We start from the raw sequence: 16112 nt of genomic DNA, 5'->3' as shown, positions 1-16112 counted from the left end.
GCCAGTGGGAGCTGCGATCGGCCGAACCTGCGGAGGCGGCAGGTAAACAAACTGGTCCGGCCCACCAGGGTGCTTATCCTGGCGAGCCACGTGCCAGAGGTTGCCGACCCCTGAAGTAGAACCTGAGAGTTACGAGCACCAGAGTTACAAACTGACCAGTCAACCACACACCTCATTTAGAACCAGAAGTACGCAATCAAGCAGCAAGAGACCAACAAAAACAGAGGAAAATACAGTACAGTACTTTGTTAAATGTAAACTACTAAAAAAATAAAGGGAAAGATTTGACAAGGTAAAAAAAAAGATTTCACAGGGTAAGGAAACTCTTTGTGCTTATTTCATTTAAATTACGATGGTTAAAAGCATTTTTCTTCTGCACAGTAAAGTTTCAAAGCTGCACTAAGTCAATGTTTCAGTTGTAAACTTTTGAAAGAACAACCATAACACTTTAGTGTTCGTAACTCTGAGGCTCTACAGTAAAAACAAGACTGAGTGATTGATAAGGGGTGCCTAAGATTTAGTTATGTTCTTTGATTGAGGAGGATCTTGTTATTTCTGATGTTTTCTGTAATAGATAAAGTAAGGATCCAATGAAAGATGTTTATGTTAACTCAGTACGAATTACTGGTTGCCACAGCTATTAGTAATAATGACTGGATTTATAAATTCCCTTTATTTTATCAATCATGTAACACAAAGATAAAGGAAATTCCAGAAGTAATCAGGTAAAGAGAAAACGTCAAAATAAGACACAGTGGAAATTAATTGTGGGAAAGCATTTTTCCCTCCAAAAAGGGGTTTCTTTGTCTCAGACCCTATAAAGAGACAGAGGGGTTTTGGAAATTAGATGAGGAGTGCAAAACTGTCAGCATCTCACCAGTTACAGAGGTGCAAGAGACAGAGGCCAGCTCCTTCCCTCACATCCCACAGTAATGTATCTATCCTTTCTGTATTCGGTATAATGCTGTACTAACCTCTGATTGATAATCTTTGATTAAATAATACTGAGATAAATGAAGGAGAGGGTAGCTCCCTTTTATGGACACCCAGCAAGCCAGTAGCTATAAAATCCTTCTTAATAGCTGTTCTGTAATTGCTCTACCTGTAAAAGGTTAAAAAGTCTCATTGCTATGCATAGGTAAAAGGAAGTGAGTGGGCACCTGGCCGAAAGAGCCAATGGGAACGCTAGAAACTTTGTAAAATTGAAAAAAGGACTCCCCTTTTGTCTGTCTGTTGTTCTCCCGGGGATGGACAGACAGGGCAGCAGCTATGCTGTAAGAAGCTTGAGCCAGGTATGAAAAAATCATCAATATCATACCTACAAACTACTCATTTAAAACCCCAGATATGTACGGAGATCAGTAAATATCTAGAATACGTGATTTGGTTTATCCCTTTTATTTCATTATGGCTTGTGGAGTCCTCTGTGCTAACCCCAGGTGCTTTTGTTTTGCTTGTGACCTTTAAACTGGATCTCAAGAAAGCTATGCTTGGTGCTTAATCCTTGTAGTTGCTCTTTTAAAATCTAACAATAGCCTGAGTTCCCAGATGTATTTTCTTTCTTTCTTTTTTATTAATAAGATTTACCTTTTTTAAGAACAGGATTGGATTTGTGTCTTAAGAGGTTTGGGATATGTTGATTAATTAGCTGGTGGCAACAGCTAATATTCTTTTTTCCCCCCTTCTTCTTCTTCCTCCTCAGCTCTTCCTGGGGGTGGGGGGTGAAAGGGCTTGAGGGTAGCCCACAGGAAGGAATTCCTAAGTGTGCCTTCCTGGGCTCTCAAAGGGGTTCTGCACTTGGGTGGAGGCAGCATCTACCAATCCAAGGTCAGAGAACAGCTATAACCTTGGGAGTTTAATACAAGCCTGGAGTGGCCCCCACCTTCTGCACTCGAAGTGCCAGAGTGGAGAATCAGCCTTGACAAATACCATTTAAACCTGTTGTTTAACAATGAAATTATTAAAATCAAACACACAACAGTGTACACTGTTGCAGAGAATGAGGCACTGTGGGACAGCCTGGAGGGCTGTTAGGGTTGCCAGAGGTCATGCACTGTCTACACTCGCACTATGTCGACTTCGGTAGGTCGACCATGCCCCTATGCCGTTCAGGGAGGTGGTTTTATTGTGTCACTGTGAAAAGGCACTTACATTGGCCAGAGACAAATTGAGTGTTAGACAATACATGTAGACACACACATCGAACTAACTTTGTAGTGTAGACCAAGCTTTACATCTCATTAAGTTTCAGTGAGAATTAGACTCCTAAATGCTTAAGTCACTTTTGAAGAGAAGACTTAGGCCTTGCAATGTTGAGCTGAACAATGCCTAAATACCTTTAAAAATCTGTAAAAGCAGCGAAGAGTCCTGTGGCACCTTATAGACTAACAGACGTATTGGAGCATGAACTTTCATGGGTGAATGCATGCATCCGACGAAGTGGGTATTCACCCACGAAAGCTCATGCTCCAATACATCTGTTAGTCTATAAGGTGCCACAGGACTCTGCTGCTTTTACAGATCCAGACTAACATGGCTACCCCTCTGATACTTTAAAAATCTGGTCTTTAAGACCTCAGCCTTACTGTGGATGGCTCCATATTGGCAGTCAAATAAAGGAACAAAGTGTTAGTATACACAGAAAACACTATCATTGATTTATCACCTCAAACACTGTTTTCAGTTATGGTCTCACAGTCTCAAAAATATACAGCAGACAGAGGGGTTTTGAGCCAGTTAAAGAATGACTTCTACAAGATTTGCACTAGAAAGGCCAGACACTGTTTCATTTAGAGAGGAAATGAATAAGGAAGACATGAAGAGGTACAGCAATTACTGATATACAGAAAGTAATCTGTATCTTATTCATCCTCCCTCATAATGCACGAGAAGGTTCAATAATATAAAAACAACAAATATAGGTCCAAATAATATAAAGACAACAAATTTTTAAAAGAACAAAAGGAAATATCTTGTAGCAGTCAGTTCCCCAAGTTGATTATGTATTGTGTATAGTATTGAGGGCAGGTGCATGGAATTATTGATACCAACAAAACCATGCAGAATTTTTTCTTGAGGACTATGAAATAGTTAAGTAGAACCCTCTCCCTTGATGCTGAGATGGCACTTACTATACAGCTCCTCACTCAAGGAGAGTCTATCTCCTGCTGAAGGATCTCCTTGGGAGAGTGGTCCCTGAAGATGGGCATGGAGGGGGTTTTGGAGGAGGCAGAGAATGGCTACACCTCTGAGTTTCTAAGTGGATATCTGGTACCCACTTGTCCTTTGTTATAGCATTCCAGTTGTGGGCAAAGTAAGGTAGGTGGATGCCAAAAGGCAAGTATGGAAACAGATGGCGATGGCGTCACTGTCGGGTTGCATCTCTCAAGTGTCCTTTAGAAGTGAATGAGGTTGGGTGACTGTCATTGAGGTGGATGGAGTTGCATACCTTGGCCCGCACCCTTTGATGCTTGTGTGGCGAATCATACGGTTGCTGGTGACAGAAACGCTGGGGAAGAGGCCTTGGCTTATGTATGCCTGTTTGTGTTGCCTTCCTCTTCAGGGCCAGGATATAAATGCCCGGAGACCAGAGGGCTGTCCTGGAGACATTTAATGAGTGCGAAGACTGTTTTCTCATTAAAGAGATTGGTTCCGTCAACGGGCAAGTCCTCGATGGTGTTGCTCACAGTTCAACAGGCTCCGTGATATGCCTCCAGTTTATCAACAGTCTCTTGGAGGAATCCCTTCACCTCTGCAAGTATCCAAGCAGTGTTTTCAAAACAGAGTAGGATTTATTAGTCAACTGGAACACAGCACTGGAAATCCTTAGGTTAGCACAGAGAAATAAAGATTAACACATAGTCAAGCCAGATCAATTCACCCGCCAAGCAGTAATGAACTCCATTTTCAGGCTCTGTCTCTGATTTTCTTATTCAGTCCCAATAGACAGCAGCCTGCTTCTTCCAAAAATCCACCCCCACCTGAAACCTTAGTCCCTGCTCTCAAGCCAGGGGTCTCTGCTGAGCTTCCTCCTCCTCCCTCGGGGTCATTGTTTCTTAGGCGTCAATGTTCTAATGATTGGGGTTTTCCATTGTCTTCTCAGGTTTTCCACTGATATGGGTCTGCTAGCCTTTTTAACAACCTAGTCAGTCCGCTCAGATAGACCTGGGATTTTTATAATATACTGCTTCCACAAACCCAATCTTCCTACCTCCACAGCATCTTAGTTGTGGGAGATCGGCAAGCAGTTTCCGAGAGAGGCAAGCTAAGGAGCTGGTAGAGGATTGCTCAACCAATCCAATCTAGCTTTGACACTGAAAAGGGAGTGCTGAATAATAGGTATACATTCAACATCACGTAGCCATCTCACAATTTCTGAATATTGTAACATTCAGAGACAAGCTATTATAGTGCTCACAAGAAGTACCTGGATCCTTACTGCGACTGAAGTTTAAATGCAGTTATACATTTTCTGTTTATAATAAATAAAAAGTATCCATACAGAGACTAAGCACCCTGACAATTATTTAAAACTGACAAAGACAAAGCACAATAAAAATAATTCACACCTACCTAGCAGCAGCAAATCAAACACTAAGGCATCATATCAGCCTATTTAGGCAATATTTGAACTGAATTTTCTTACCCTTTGGACTTCTCTCCAACTGCAGTGAATACCTAAGACAATCTTAAAGTTCCTTCGCCAAATCAAAGTATAAATTAACAACTCTCTATGATCAGTTAATGTAGTGTGACCAAATTAGGTACACTGTTGTGTTAGAAGACTGGCAGTATAGGATTCAAATGGAAGTCAAACACTAACTTTGGCAAGAACTTGAAGTAGGATAAGGATGAAAATTCTGGCTTTTTCCCAGGCTGGAGCTGCACTGCTAATAAAATATCTCAAATGCAGTCTAGTATAATTGTCACTGTGGGAATCTGGATGGGAGAAACATACCCTGCATCCCTACCCCCCGTTTAAGGTGTTTTAAGCAATAGTCCACGACAGCAGAGACTCCCAGATAGACCAAACAATATGTAACATTTTGCCAAAGATTTTCATAATCTAGTGACTACTGAAGGTTGGACTTGAAAACTTTAATTCTTATCTTAGCAAAGGAGCAAGTGCCCAAAGTCATGAGAGGTAACATATGTTAGTATTGTAATCTAGGTTTGTGGACTATTAAAATAAGATACTCTGGACTCTACAGTAAGTCTTTCTAACTCTGATAATCATGAAACCTTTATCAACTCCAGGATAGATCTGAAGTTAAGCTGAGTCCAAGTTGTTCAAAGAGGGAACAGGAAGCATGAAACATAGGCCAGCCCTTGGCAAAACTGAGCACTGGTGAGTCAGTCTTTCAAGTAGGTGGGTTCTTGAAGACCTTGACAATGGAACTTAATAGCAAGTGATGCCAGACTCTTAGTCAACAGCTGGAGAGTCGCTACTAACCCAAACAGAAGCAATTTATACTGGGAATGGTCATTGTTCAATCTGAACTAACGGTACATACTTGTGGCCATGGTGGAGAAATGTGAATCCTCCCCAAGTCTGACAGTTCTGAACCAATCCTGACAAACAAGGAAAAGATTATAGCTGTTACTTTGAAAAAAGTTGCTGAGCTCTCACTGCACTAAAATTGGTTGACTCTGCTTTCTTTTTGTGCATAAGGGGGGAAAAACCTATTCTTGTGAAGTTCTCCAAAACCTGGTTCTATTGTTCCGAATTATAGGAGGAACACTTTTCCTCAGTTTGAGAGTCATCCTTGAAATGGACGTGAAAACAGTAGGGTGAGGAAGCAGCACAGATTTAAACTGGAAGGGAATGCCATCTCTAGCATCTATAAAACTAAGTGTAGACGTGATCATATGCCAAATCTGTAGAGGGAACGAAAGCGGTCCCCTAAGAGATGGAACATGGAGGCTAAACTGGAATCAAGGAGCAATACCAAGCTCCCTCTCAACATACTTAAGTTATTGCTTTGATAGAAGCTGTGGCTGGAACCAAGGCAGCTGAAGAGAGTACTGGTGAGGATATGATTTCATTGCTGGATCACTGGGACTATTTTACAGTGCTTTTTGCATCTGATATCCCAAGTAATCCAGTTGGGGTGACTATCAAGGGCATTTGAAGTACAGTCCCATCCTAAAGGAAGAAAATCTTTAGTTGGGGGGGAGGAGGGGAGAGATAGGCTGGGTGTTAAGCTACAGTCCTAGTCAACTTGTAGTTTCCCAGAGTATAGTTCTGTCAACAATAAAGAAGTCAAGATCATCAAACAGAAGGTTTATTCTGAAGATTTTAAGTGGTGACAGTGATGAGACATTCTTTCTGTTGCGATCAAAAGCCCCCTGTTCAGATATGCGAAGAGACTCCAGAGCTGAAAATAGAATTTTATTTTTCAGCGTGGACTATAGAAGTACTGCCCAGAGATTTTGAGGACCCATTTTGGTCTAGTGGAAATTCATTTTGGAGCCTCTTCATATTTTCTGGGACTTGAGTAGAGGACAAGCAAATGGACATCCCCTGAAGGAATGGCCTTGTCCCCAGTGGTGTACGTGCTAGTCAGGAATATTTCTGGCTACATGAGGCATACCTCTTAAAACTGCATTTCTTTTCAGAGTCTGCCATCCAGAGACCTGAAAAGACAGAAAAATAATCTGAAAGTTAAACACTAGAGCGGCCAGAAATCCAACCACTGCTAACAAAAAGATTTAACCGACCAATTCACCTAATACTAATCTAAATTTGCTAGTCTAACATTCAGCAGCAAAATGTGTTACTTTCTGCAGAGGAAAAAAAAGGAAGGAAAAACCCTGCCATAGCTAGTAGAAAAAGGAATTCCAGGAAGCTCTCATATGATGTCTCTTAACATGGCTCATCATATCATGGGAAATTACTTAAAACTCAAGTGTTTCTATCACCATGTGGTGGCCAGAAAGAACAATCTCCATTTATCTGCACAAATAAGACAATGACAAAAAACTCAGCAGGACCACAAATCACATGCTTAATTTAATAGATCAATCATTTCCCATCTGAGGTCAAAAGATTTTGGACGGGAGCCAGTTTAACCACCTCCAAAGTGAATTTCAGTATTTCAGTTTTCAAGCTTATTTTTAAAAGCTTAGGCTCTGTCTACACTACAGATCTTACAGCAGCGATGCTGCTGTAAGGACTCCCGTATAGCTGCTGTATGCTGACAGGACAGAGCTCTCCTGTTGGCTTAAGTAAACCATCCCCAATGAGTGGTGGTAGCGCTGTTCACACCAGCACGTCTCTCGGTGAAACTTATGTTGGTCAAGGGTGTGTTTTTTCACACCCGACTGACAAAAGTGTTTGTGTAGATATATCCTTATCCGCTATCTATTTCTATTAGATTGTTTCACTTTGGAAATATTTGTGCCAACTCCCTATTCCATTTATACACACACACTACTGAACAAGTTTACAATTTAAGCAGAGGCAGCTCTAGACATTTCGCCGCCCCAAGCGGGGCGGCATGCCGCGGGGGGGCACTCTGCCAGTCGCTGGTCCCGCGGCTCCGGTGGACCTCCCGCAGGCATGCCTGCTGAGGGTGCGCTGGTCCCGTGCGGCCACCGAAGCTGCGGGACCAGAGGACCCTCTGCAGGCACGCCTGCGGGAGGTCCACCGGAGCCGCCTACCGCCCTCCCGGCAGAGCACCCCCCGTGGCATGCCGCCCCAAGCACGCGCTTGCATGCTGGAGTCTGGAGTTGTCCCTGAATTTAAGTGTCATAAAAGGAAATTGTTGTCTCCATTATCTTCAGCAAGGGGATAAAGTCATCGCATGTTAATGGTTTTAGTTTGACAAAAGAAGGAAGTTTTTTATTACGCTAACGTCATACTAGAAATACTCAGGTATAATAAAGACAAACAGTGAGAACTCCCTCTTCAGTCTCTTTCCTTAGGTTATGTCTACACTTAAAATGCTACGGTGTGCCGCTCTAGCACTTCAGTGTGGACACTTACTATAGCAACAGGAGGGGTTCTCCCATTGCTCTAGTAAATCCACCTCCCTGAGAAGCACGGAGCTAGATTAACAGAAGAATTCTTCTGTTGACCTAGTGCTGTCTACACAGAGACTTGGGTTGGCTAAGCTAAGTTGCTCAAGGGTGTGGATTTTTCACACCCTGAGCGACGAAGGTGGGTCGATCTAATTTTTTAGTGTAGACCAGCCCTTAGAAACTGAAGAAATTGCAAACAGTAAGATATAATTCACAACCACCCTTGTATTAGACCAGAATTGGGATATAATGCAACAGAAAAATCTACCGGCAACCCCTGTGGGAGCATTTCTGCTGACTGCATTCAGAGAGGAATCCACCATTGCTGTACTAAAAGCAGCTTAGATTCTTTGGAGTGACATGAGATGTCCCTGTGCTGAAATCGACAACTCGGGGGTTTAAACTGAGGGAGTTCCTGGACACATCTGTATATAAGAGTAGGAACCCAAGAGCAGGATTCTAACAGGTATCATTTGATACCCCAGCAAAAAAAACCCAAACCACCAACATTAATGCTGGCAATAACATTATAATATTGTGACTATAAAAATTGAGCCAATTTTACAAATAGAGCATTTTCGAAGTGTTTTGTGTCTCTTAAGAATACACGACTTATCTCTTTGCAACCCAAGCCTAATTCAGGTGTCTGGTAAGGGATCACTAACATTCTCTCCCTTACTGCTTCCCAGCTGCCTGGAAGGGATGTAAAGCTCCCCTGTGGTACTCACCGCTCACATGACCCAGGGGAGAAGGGTGTGTAACTTTCCTATATTATGTTTTTGGGCTTTGTTTTGTTTGTTTGTTTTGATGGGTGGCACATTCCAGTTCTCTGCTATTGAGGCAAAGTCAGGACTGATCATAAGCATGCCTTTGAACTTTCCAATGCACATGTATCTGACAGGGCTCAGCGTTGGAATGTGCACCTATGTGATGTGAAAGTGAGAGAGTGCATACACACACACTGGGGAAAGCTGATGGCAGCTCTCCCTGTTGCTGCCTGCTCTTTCACTAGTAGCAGCATATGGGTAGTTCCATTATTAGTATTGTTAAATATTTAGGCAATAGTAGCGTCCAGAGACATCCTGAAGGATCAGGTGCCCTCATTATGCTCAATGCCATACGAGAGAATAGCATACCCTATGACTAGGACTAATCTTCCTGATCAAAGCATTTAACAGGGCCTGGTGGCATAGGACCTTCATGCTTTGGGCATGACTCGTAAGTGATGTGCCTGGTCTACGCTTAAAACTTACACTGGCATAGCTATGTCTGTTAGGAGTGCAATATTTTTACCAACACAGCTACGCTAGTATAAGCCCTAGTACAGATATGCTTTTATGGCTGGTATAAAGTACTTTTGCTGGTATGTCTTATGTTTCTCATTGAACTGTTGTAAGTTATGACAGCAGAAGCAATTTTATGCCAGTATAAGCTACAGCTACACTAGGAGGGTTTGCCAGTACAGTTATACTGGTATAGCACTACCAGAAAAACCTTTCTAGTGTAGACAAGGCCGTGGCGAGAGAGAAGAGTGAAACTGATCACTATTAAGACTGGCTCCTGGTGACCAGGCAAGTGTGTTTCTGAATATGTTCAATAACTTAAAATATGAACATTGTGACTTGGTCCTAAAAATGTAAGTCAAACAAAATCCATATTACTAGAGTCACAGCCTTCTCAAGGGCTGGCACAGGATTGGGCTGAATTCCCATAGGAACGATGAACCACACACAAAAAAAAGTCATCACCTCACTTTCCACTTGCTAAGCATACTCTGACCTTGCTTTTACCAATATAAATACACTGCAGTATACTTTTTTTTTGTTTTTTTTTTTTAAATAAACCAACACCAATAAAACTAGTTTGTACACATATTCTCCTCCTGGGGAGAGGGTAAGGAAAAAGAGTGAACCACATGTGACTGATGTTCATCACACAGCTCAGTGAACTACTGGAATGTGTTCAGATATTACAGTGATGAGAGATTATTCTATAAAAGTTTTGACACTGTAAAGTATGTATGCTCTATTTCACAACTGTTGGTATTAAAAGAAAGTGAAAATTCCAGCTTCAAGAGCCACCACCACATTACACATTCCCATGAGTCAACCAGACATCTTGGAAAGTGTGGAGGGTTCGAATCAGGAGAATAAATCCTGTCTAACACACACTTACCTGACCTGTAGCCCTATCTGATGTCCTGTTTCCACTTGGCTGCACTGATCAGATGAACCGAAGTGGCCAAACCTAGGTCAAGGTTAATTAAGCTTTAGAAACAGACATTGCCTGCCTTGGCGACCAGCTTTATTACTCCTATTGGCTACCAACAGTTTTCAGTCCAAAAAAAAGCTCTCTTCAGACTTTACAGCTCTTTTCATCTGGTTCAATAATTACCAGCTCATGCTAGCTAGACAGGAGATGCCTGCAAAACTCTGATTCCTGTAAGAAGAGCCTATCCTGAATCCTTTCTCACTATAAACATACGTATCAGTTTAGCTGAAGTGTAATATCACTGCTCAAGAGGTCATAATCATTACTTAAAGCATGATGTAACTGGAGGGCAGTATTGCATTGTCATGAGGTCACAGACATGAAGTATGAAAACGAAGAACCTTAACCTCATTTCAATCAACAGGAGTGCAGTATACAAGTGAACAAGACAATGACATCATGATTGACCAAGTTAAACCACCACAATATCACCACTCACTATTTTTCAGTCTTGAAATCAAAGTTTAAATCAAAATGGTATGTCCTGTTTTACCAACACTCTTTAAAAAGCTCCACATAGCACACACGCATATCCCTTGATATGTTGGAAACATTTTCATGGTATTTATATCGATTTTGCATAATTTTCTCTCTTTGGACACTGTCATTTATGGTTAAAAAAGATTTAAACCCAGATTGTAAAGGATGAACGAAACAGGTTGTGCATCATCAGGTCAAGCCATGCTCCACTTCCTCACTCTGCTAACCAGTGAAGTAATTTCATAGGGCAGTCTCACACCCAGCTGCTACAGGCCAAAAATCAAGGAGCAATTTAATGAATTACATTGCCACCAGATAAATGCTAATACCTGGCACCGCTGCAAAACCTTTCCATCCAAGTATATCAACATGCTTTGCAATCACCAGTTGACCTTCAATACATCTGGGGATATTATCCCCTATTTTGTTGATCATCACTTTCTATACAGCAGGGTGGACCGATTCTAATCAAAGTGATTTAAATCACTTATTTTAAATCAAGATTTAAATCACTGGGTAGGAAACCTTAATTTAAATAATCAATTTTAATGATTGTATTTATACTTTTTAGTTATTTTCTTAAAGGCTGATTTCACTGGTTGGTAACCATTAAAACATGTGATTTGTAACTAATTATACCCTTTACACTAAATGTGGTGCTTCTTTTTGCTAATGAGGAGGACACACTATATCTATACATGTTTATTTAAGCAGTTATATCGTTTAATTCACGTTCAATTGTGAATAACATTTTTTTTCCTAAATGGGTTTTGTGTGTTTCTGTGATTTCTGTCAAGTTCTAGTTGGATGGAAATTCAAATTCAATTAAAATACATAAAAAAGCATTTTTAATTAAATAAAACTATGTTAAATGTACTGGATATACAAGACAAGTTTAGCAAGACATGTTTTGCATTTAAAACTAACTGATTGGTTAGACAACGTAATTATTTATCTGCAGTTAGAGAACTGAATTGATTGTTCTGGTCACCATGTCCTTCAAGATTTTAAATATAGTAGATCTCTGTGACATTCTATACCTTGGGGGAGCACCCTGTAACCCCCATATTCCTCATTTATATATAATTGTGACCTTGCACATATAGCAGACCATGTAAGGTATCAGAGGAAAAAAGTTATGATCTACTGCTGCCAAAAGCTAGGTTGGCATTTCAACCATCTCTGCCTTCAGGAGCTTAGCCAGTGGCTTCAGCTAGTCCAAGTGGTCTGACTTTTTAAAAAAGTGATAGCAAATATGTACTGCTTAATATTTATTTAATTTAAATTATTTCAATAGAGTAAGTTTAGGCCTGAACACAGACTGTCAATTTCAAGATTAATTTTAAATATTTTAAAGAGATCGCTCATTTAAAATTTAAAAAAAAAATCTGATTTAAATTAAAAAAACCACACTTTTTTTAAAGAAAGTAATTGATTTTATCCACACTGCTACAGGGTCTAAAGTAACGTGAAGAACAAAAGGACAGTCTATTAGATACAACATAAGAGACTGAAGGAAGAAAGGAGATGGGAAAGCAAAAGTGTATGAGGTCCTTTGGTTTAAAAACAAGTTGTTTATTTCAGGCGTTTTTGTATTGTTGGTTTTAATTGTTTTGGCCACAAACCTGCTAAACAATTTGCCAACCATTTAATAGAGAATAATAAGTTCAAATATGGCTCCAGCTATAGATTTTCGCAGAAATATTTACCAAGTGTAAGAGTAAAAAAAGTTTTTCATGAAATGTTTTACAATCCCAGTAGAAAAAGATTAAATTTCTTCCTGCAGCGTTTGCAACTTAAATAATCATAGCATTGTGCTACCAAGAGTAAAACTATCTAAAAACAAGTGAATAATTTTTCTTTGTCCATGTGGAATGAAATGCAAGAGGTAAATTCACTTAAAGAGCAAAAAGTGAATTTGATTTTTAAAATTCTGTTTTATTAAGTCAAGTTATTAGCAGCATGGGCATGGTCATTTGTTAAATTATCTGATTGAATGCAACCAGTGTAATTCTGCATAAAGTTGTTGGGTATGATGTGCAAGCTTCATATATATGTATAGAAAAAGACGGTTACTCACCGTTGTAACTGTTGTTCTTCGAGATGTGTTGCTCATATCCATTCCAGTTAGGTGTGCGCGTGCAGGTTCGTCGGAAGATTTTTACCCTAGCAACACTAGGTGGGTCGGCTGGGCGCCCCCTGGAGTGGCGCCGCTATAGCGCCGGATATATACCCCTGCCGACCCATCCGCTCCTCAGTTCCTTCTTGCCGGCTACTCCGACAGTGGGGAAGGAGGGCGGGTCTGGAATGGATATGAGCAACACATCTCGAAGAACAACAGTTACAACGGCAAGTAACCGTCTTTTCTTCTTCGAGTGATTGCTCATATGCATTCCAGTTAGGTGATTCCCAAGCCTTACGTAGGCGGTGGGGTCGGAGTGAGATGTTGCAGAATGCAAAACTGCTGAGCCAAAGGCCGCATCATCTCTAGACTCTCGAACCAATGAGGCAAAGGTGTCGACCGAGGACCAGGTAGTTGCACGACCTATCCCCTGGAAGGGGAAGTGAGCCAGGAAGGCAGCAGAAGAAGCCTGAGCCCTGGCGGAATGTGCAGTAAGGTGGCTCGATGGAACATGGGCCAAGTCAGAGGAGGTGCGGATGCACGACCTCTCCCAAGATGAAAACCTCTGGGAGGAGACAGGTAGGCCCTTCGTCCGGTCTGCCAGTACGACGAAGAGTTGGGGCGTTAACGTGGTCACAACTGCACCGTGCCCTTGAGAAACACAGTATACCATGGGTTCACCATGAGAGCCTGAAGCTCGGAGACTCGTCTGGACGATGCAAAGGCTACAAGGAAAAACTGTCTTTCAGGACAGGTATACCAGCGAGCATGTTGTCAGTGGCTCGAACGGGGCAGCCATAAGACTGGTTAGAAACAGGCTGAAGACCCAGGTTTAGGAGGGCCAGGTATGCTAACGGAGTGGAAGGTTTCCTACCACCCAGGAGAATCTTGTAGAACCGAGGCAGAACAACGTAACTCGGATCAGTTTAGCCACACTGCAGCCATGCTGTGAGGTGCAGGGGTTGTAGGTCAGGGTGGTGAAGTTTGCCGAGATCCTGCGTTATGAGGTTTGGGCAAAGAAGCAGGGGAATCGTGTTGGCCACCGACAGGCCTACAACATGGTGTACCAGTGCTGCCTGGGTCACGCTGGAGCGATCGTGATGAGGAGCGCTCTGTCCCTGCAGAGTTTTAGCAGGACCCTGTGAACTAGCGGGAACGGTGGAAAGTGTACAGCAGTCGGCTTGTCCACGGCATTAGAAAGCCTCCAAGATCGAGCCCAGGGAGAGGTCTTGGAATGAGCAGAACTTGCCTCTCTCTTTCCGTCCTCGCGAGAGCGAAGAGGACTATGCGGGGAAAGCCCCACTTCTGGAAAAACGGAATGTATAATGTCTGGAGGACTTGACCACTTGAGAAACCGGAAGGATCTGCTGTGGAGATCCGCCAGAGTGATCCTGACCCCTGGGAGAAAGGACGTTACCAGGTCTATCGATTGGGCTGTGCCAAAGTCCCAGAGTCGGATAGCTCCCTGCAAAGAGGGGAGGACTGTGCTCCTCCGTGCGTGTTTATGTAACACATGGCCATTGTGCCGAGTGTGAACACCGAGACACAACGCCCTTGCAGGTGCTGCTGAAACGCCTGATACACAAGGCAGACTGCTCTCAGCTTCCGGACATCGATGTGCAAGGCCAGCTCTTGAGCCGACCGAAGGCCTTGAGTGTGAAACTGACCCAGGTGAGCCCCCCAGTCGAGAGATGGGGCATCCGTCGTGACGGACACCGAGGGGTGAGGTGGATGGAACAGCATCGCTACACCCACCAGGGAGGGCATCGACCCCCAGTCGGGGGAGCCTGGGCCGCTTGGGGGGATTAAGGCGACCCTGACTATGCTGTCTCCGCCCAGGTGGCACCCCGAGGTGAGCCACGATTGAGATGGACGGAGGCGAAGCCTGGCACGATTGGTTACGAACATGCAGGCAGCCATGAGACCCAGGAAACCTAGGCAAGTGCGAGCCAAAGTTGTCGGGAAGGTCCGTAGACCTTGTATAATTGTTACAATCGCGTGAAACCGAGGCTGAGGTAAGCAGGCTCTGGCGAGACTGGAGTCCAGGATGGCCCCAATGAATTCTATTCCCTGTGTGGGAATCAGAGCGGATTTCTGTATATGGATCATCAGGCCTAGACGCAGGAATAGATCCTTGTCGACGCCCACATGACTTGTAACTTGGGCTCCGTTGGTCCCTCGAATGAGCCAATTGTATAGATACAGAAAACGTGTACCCGACGGTGGCGGAGAGAGGCAGCTACTACAGCCATGCATTTTGAGTACACTTGGGGCTGTATATAGGCCAACCGGGAGGACCGTAAACTGGAGAGTATGACGGTTGGCCACAAACCGGAGGTACCTTCTGTGTGGACGATAAATGGCGAAGTGAAAATACGCGCCCTTCATATCAAGGACGGCATATCACTCTCCGGGATCCAAGGATGGGATGACGGTCCCCATGGATACATATTTCATTGACAAGTCAGAGGACAGCAGAAATGAGGAAACACACACAAAGACACTCTTGCCTTATTTTAAAGAGGTTTCTTCTGAAGTAAAATAAATGGTCTGGAGGTTCTCACACACCAGACTTAAGTGAATAGTTTGGGGTTTGTGAACAGGATCAAAGTGCTCCACCAAGATTTAAAATAAATGCTCATTCCATAAAATCCTCTTAATTGAGACATCTATTACATATCTTCTCCCAATTAAGAGAAGATGCCAGTTTTATAAAACTGAAAATCCTTAAAATATACTAATTATTAAAAAACACAAGACAATCCATTTTAATTCATTACATCAGAAAATCTAATAGCTCCTTGCAAAAAAGAAAAATCTTCAGGAAAACCTAACGAATACACCTGATAATAAGCATGGAGCGTTCCTTTAATAAAGGATTTTTCTGGAAAGCTTAAGGGAGGTCAGTCATGGATTTAAAATGTGGTGATTGGAGTTAATGGTCTGCATTTACAGCCACAACTGAACCTTAAGCTATCAGAAAACTGGAGTTTAAACTGGGTAATCATTTAACCACTTTATACTTACTGAACAAGTCCCTATTTAGAACTTTAGAGTATGACTATACTGCCATTAAAAAAACATGCCACCATGTCTCAGAGCCCAGGTCAGCTGACTGGAGATCACAGGGCTATAAATCTACAGTGTAGATCAGGGGTAGGCAACCTATGGCATGCGTGCCAAAGACGGCACGCGAGCTGATTTTCAGTGGCACTCA

The 16112-nt window shown here is 42.5% G+C and overlaps 1 protein-coding gene across 6 annotated transcripts in view; it reads right to left on the bottom strand.

Annotated features, from left to right (window-relative positions):
• PCGF3 (polycomb group ring finger 3) overlaps positions 1–16112 on the bottom strand; it is a 107876-nt gene that overhangs the window by 50007 nt on the left and 41757 nt on the right. For 2 of the 6 annotated variants that reach the window (XM_039544370.1, XM_039544369.1), the window contains exons 4-5: positions 6594–6636; positions 5514–5571 (exon numbers count right to left, since the gene is read on the bottom strand). The exons of 1 other annotated variant lie outside the window; for it this stretch is intronic. In XM_039544370.1, the coding sequence (XP_039400304.1) occupies positions 5514–5571; positions 6594–6628 (93 nt within the window). In that variant the 5' untranslated portion in view covers positions 6629–6636. Of the gene's footprint in view, positions 1–5513; positions 5572–6593; positions 6637–10197; positions 10501–16112 lie in introns of those variants that run through there. 3 more of the 6 variants (XM_039544375.1, XM_039544372.1, XM_039544371.1) reach the window with 2 other exon arrangements.

The sequence above is a fragment of the Mauremys reevesii genome, linkage group 6 (genome assembly GCF_016161935.1).
Source record: "Mauremys reevesii isolate NIE-2019 linkage group 6, ASM1616193v1, whole genome shotgun sequence".
In the NCBI taxonomy this organism is placed as follows: Eukaryota; Metazoa; Chordata; order Testudines; family Geoemydidae; genus Mauremys; species Mauremys reevesii.
This window is presented reverse-complemented; position numbering and strand designations above follow the sequence as displayed.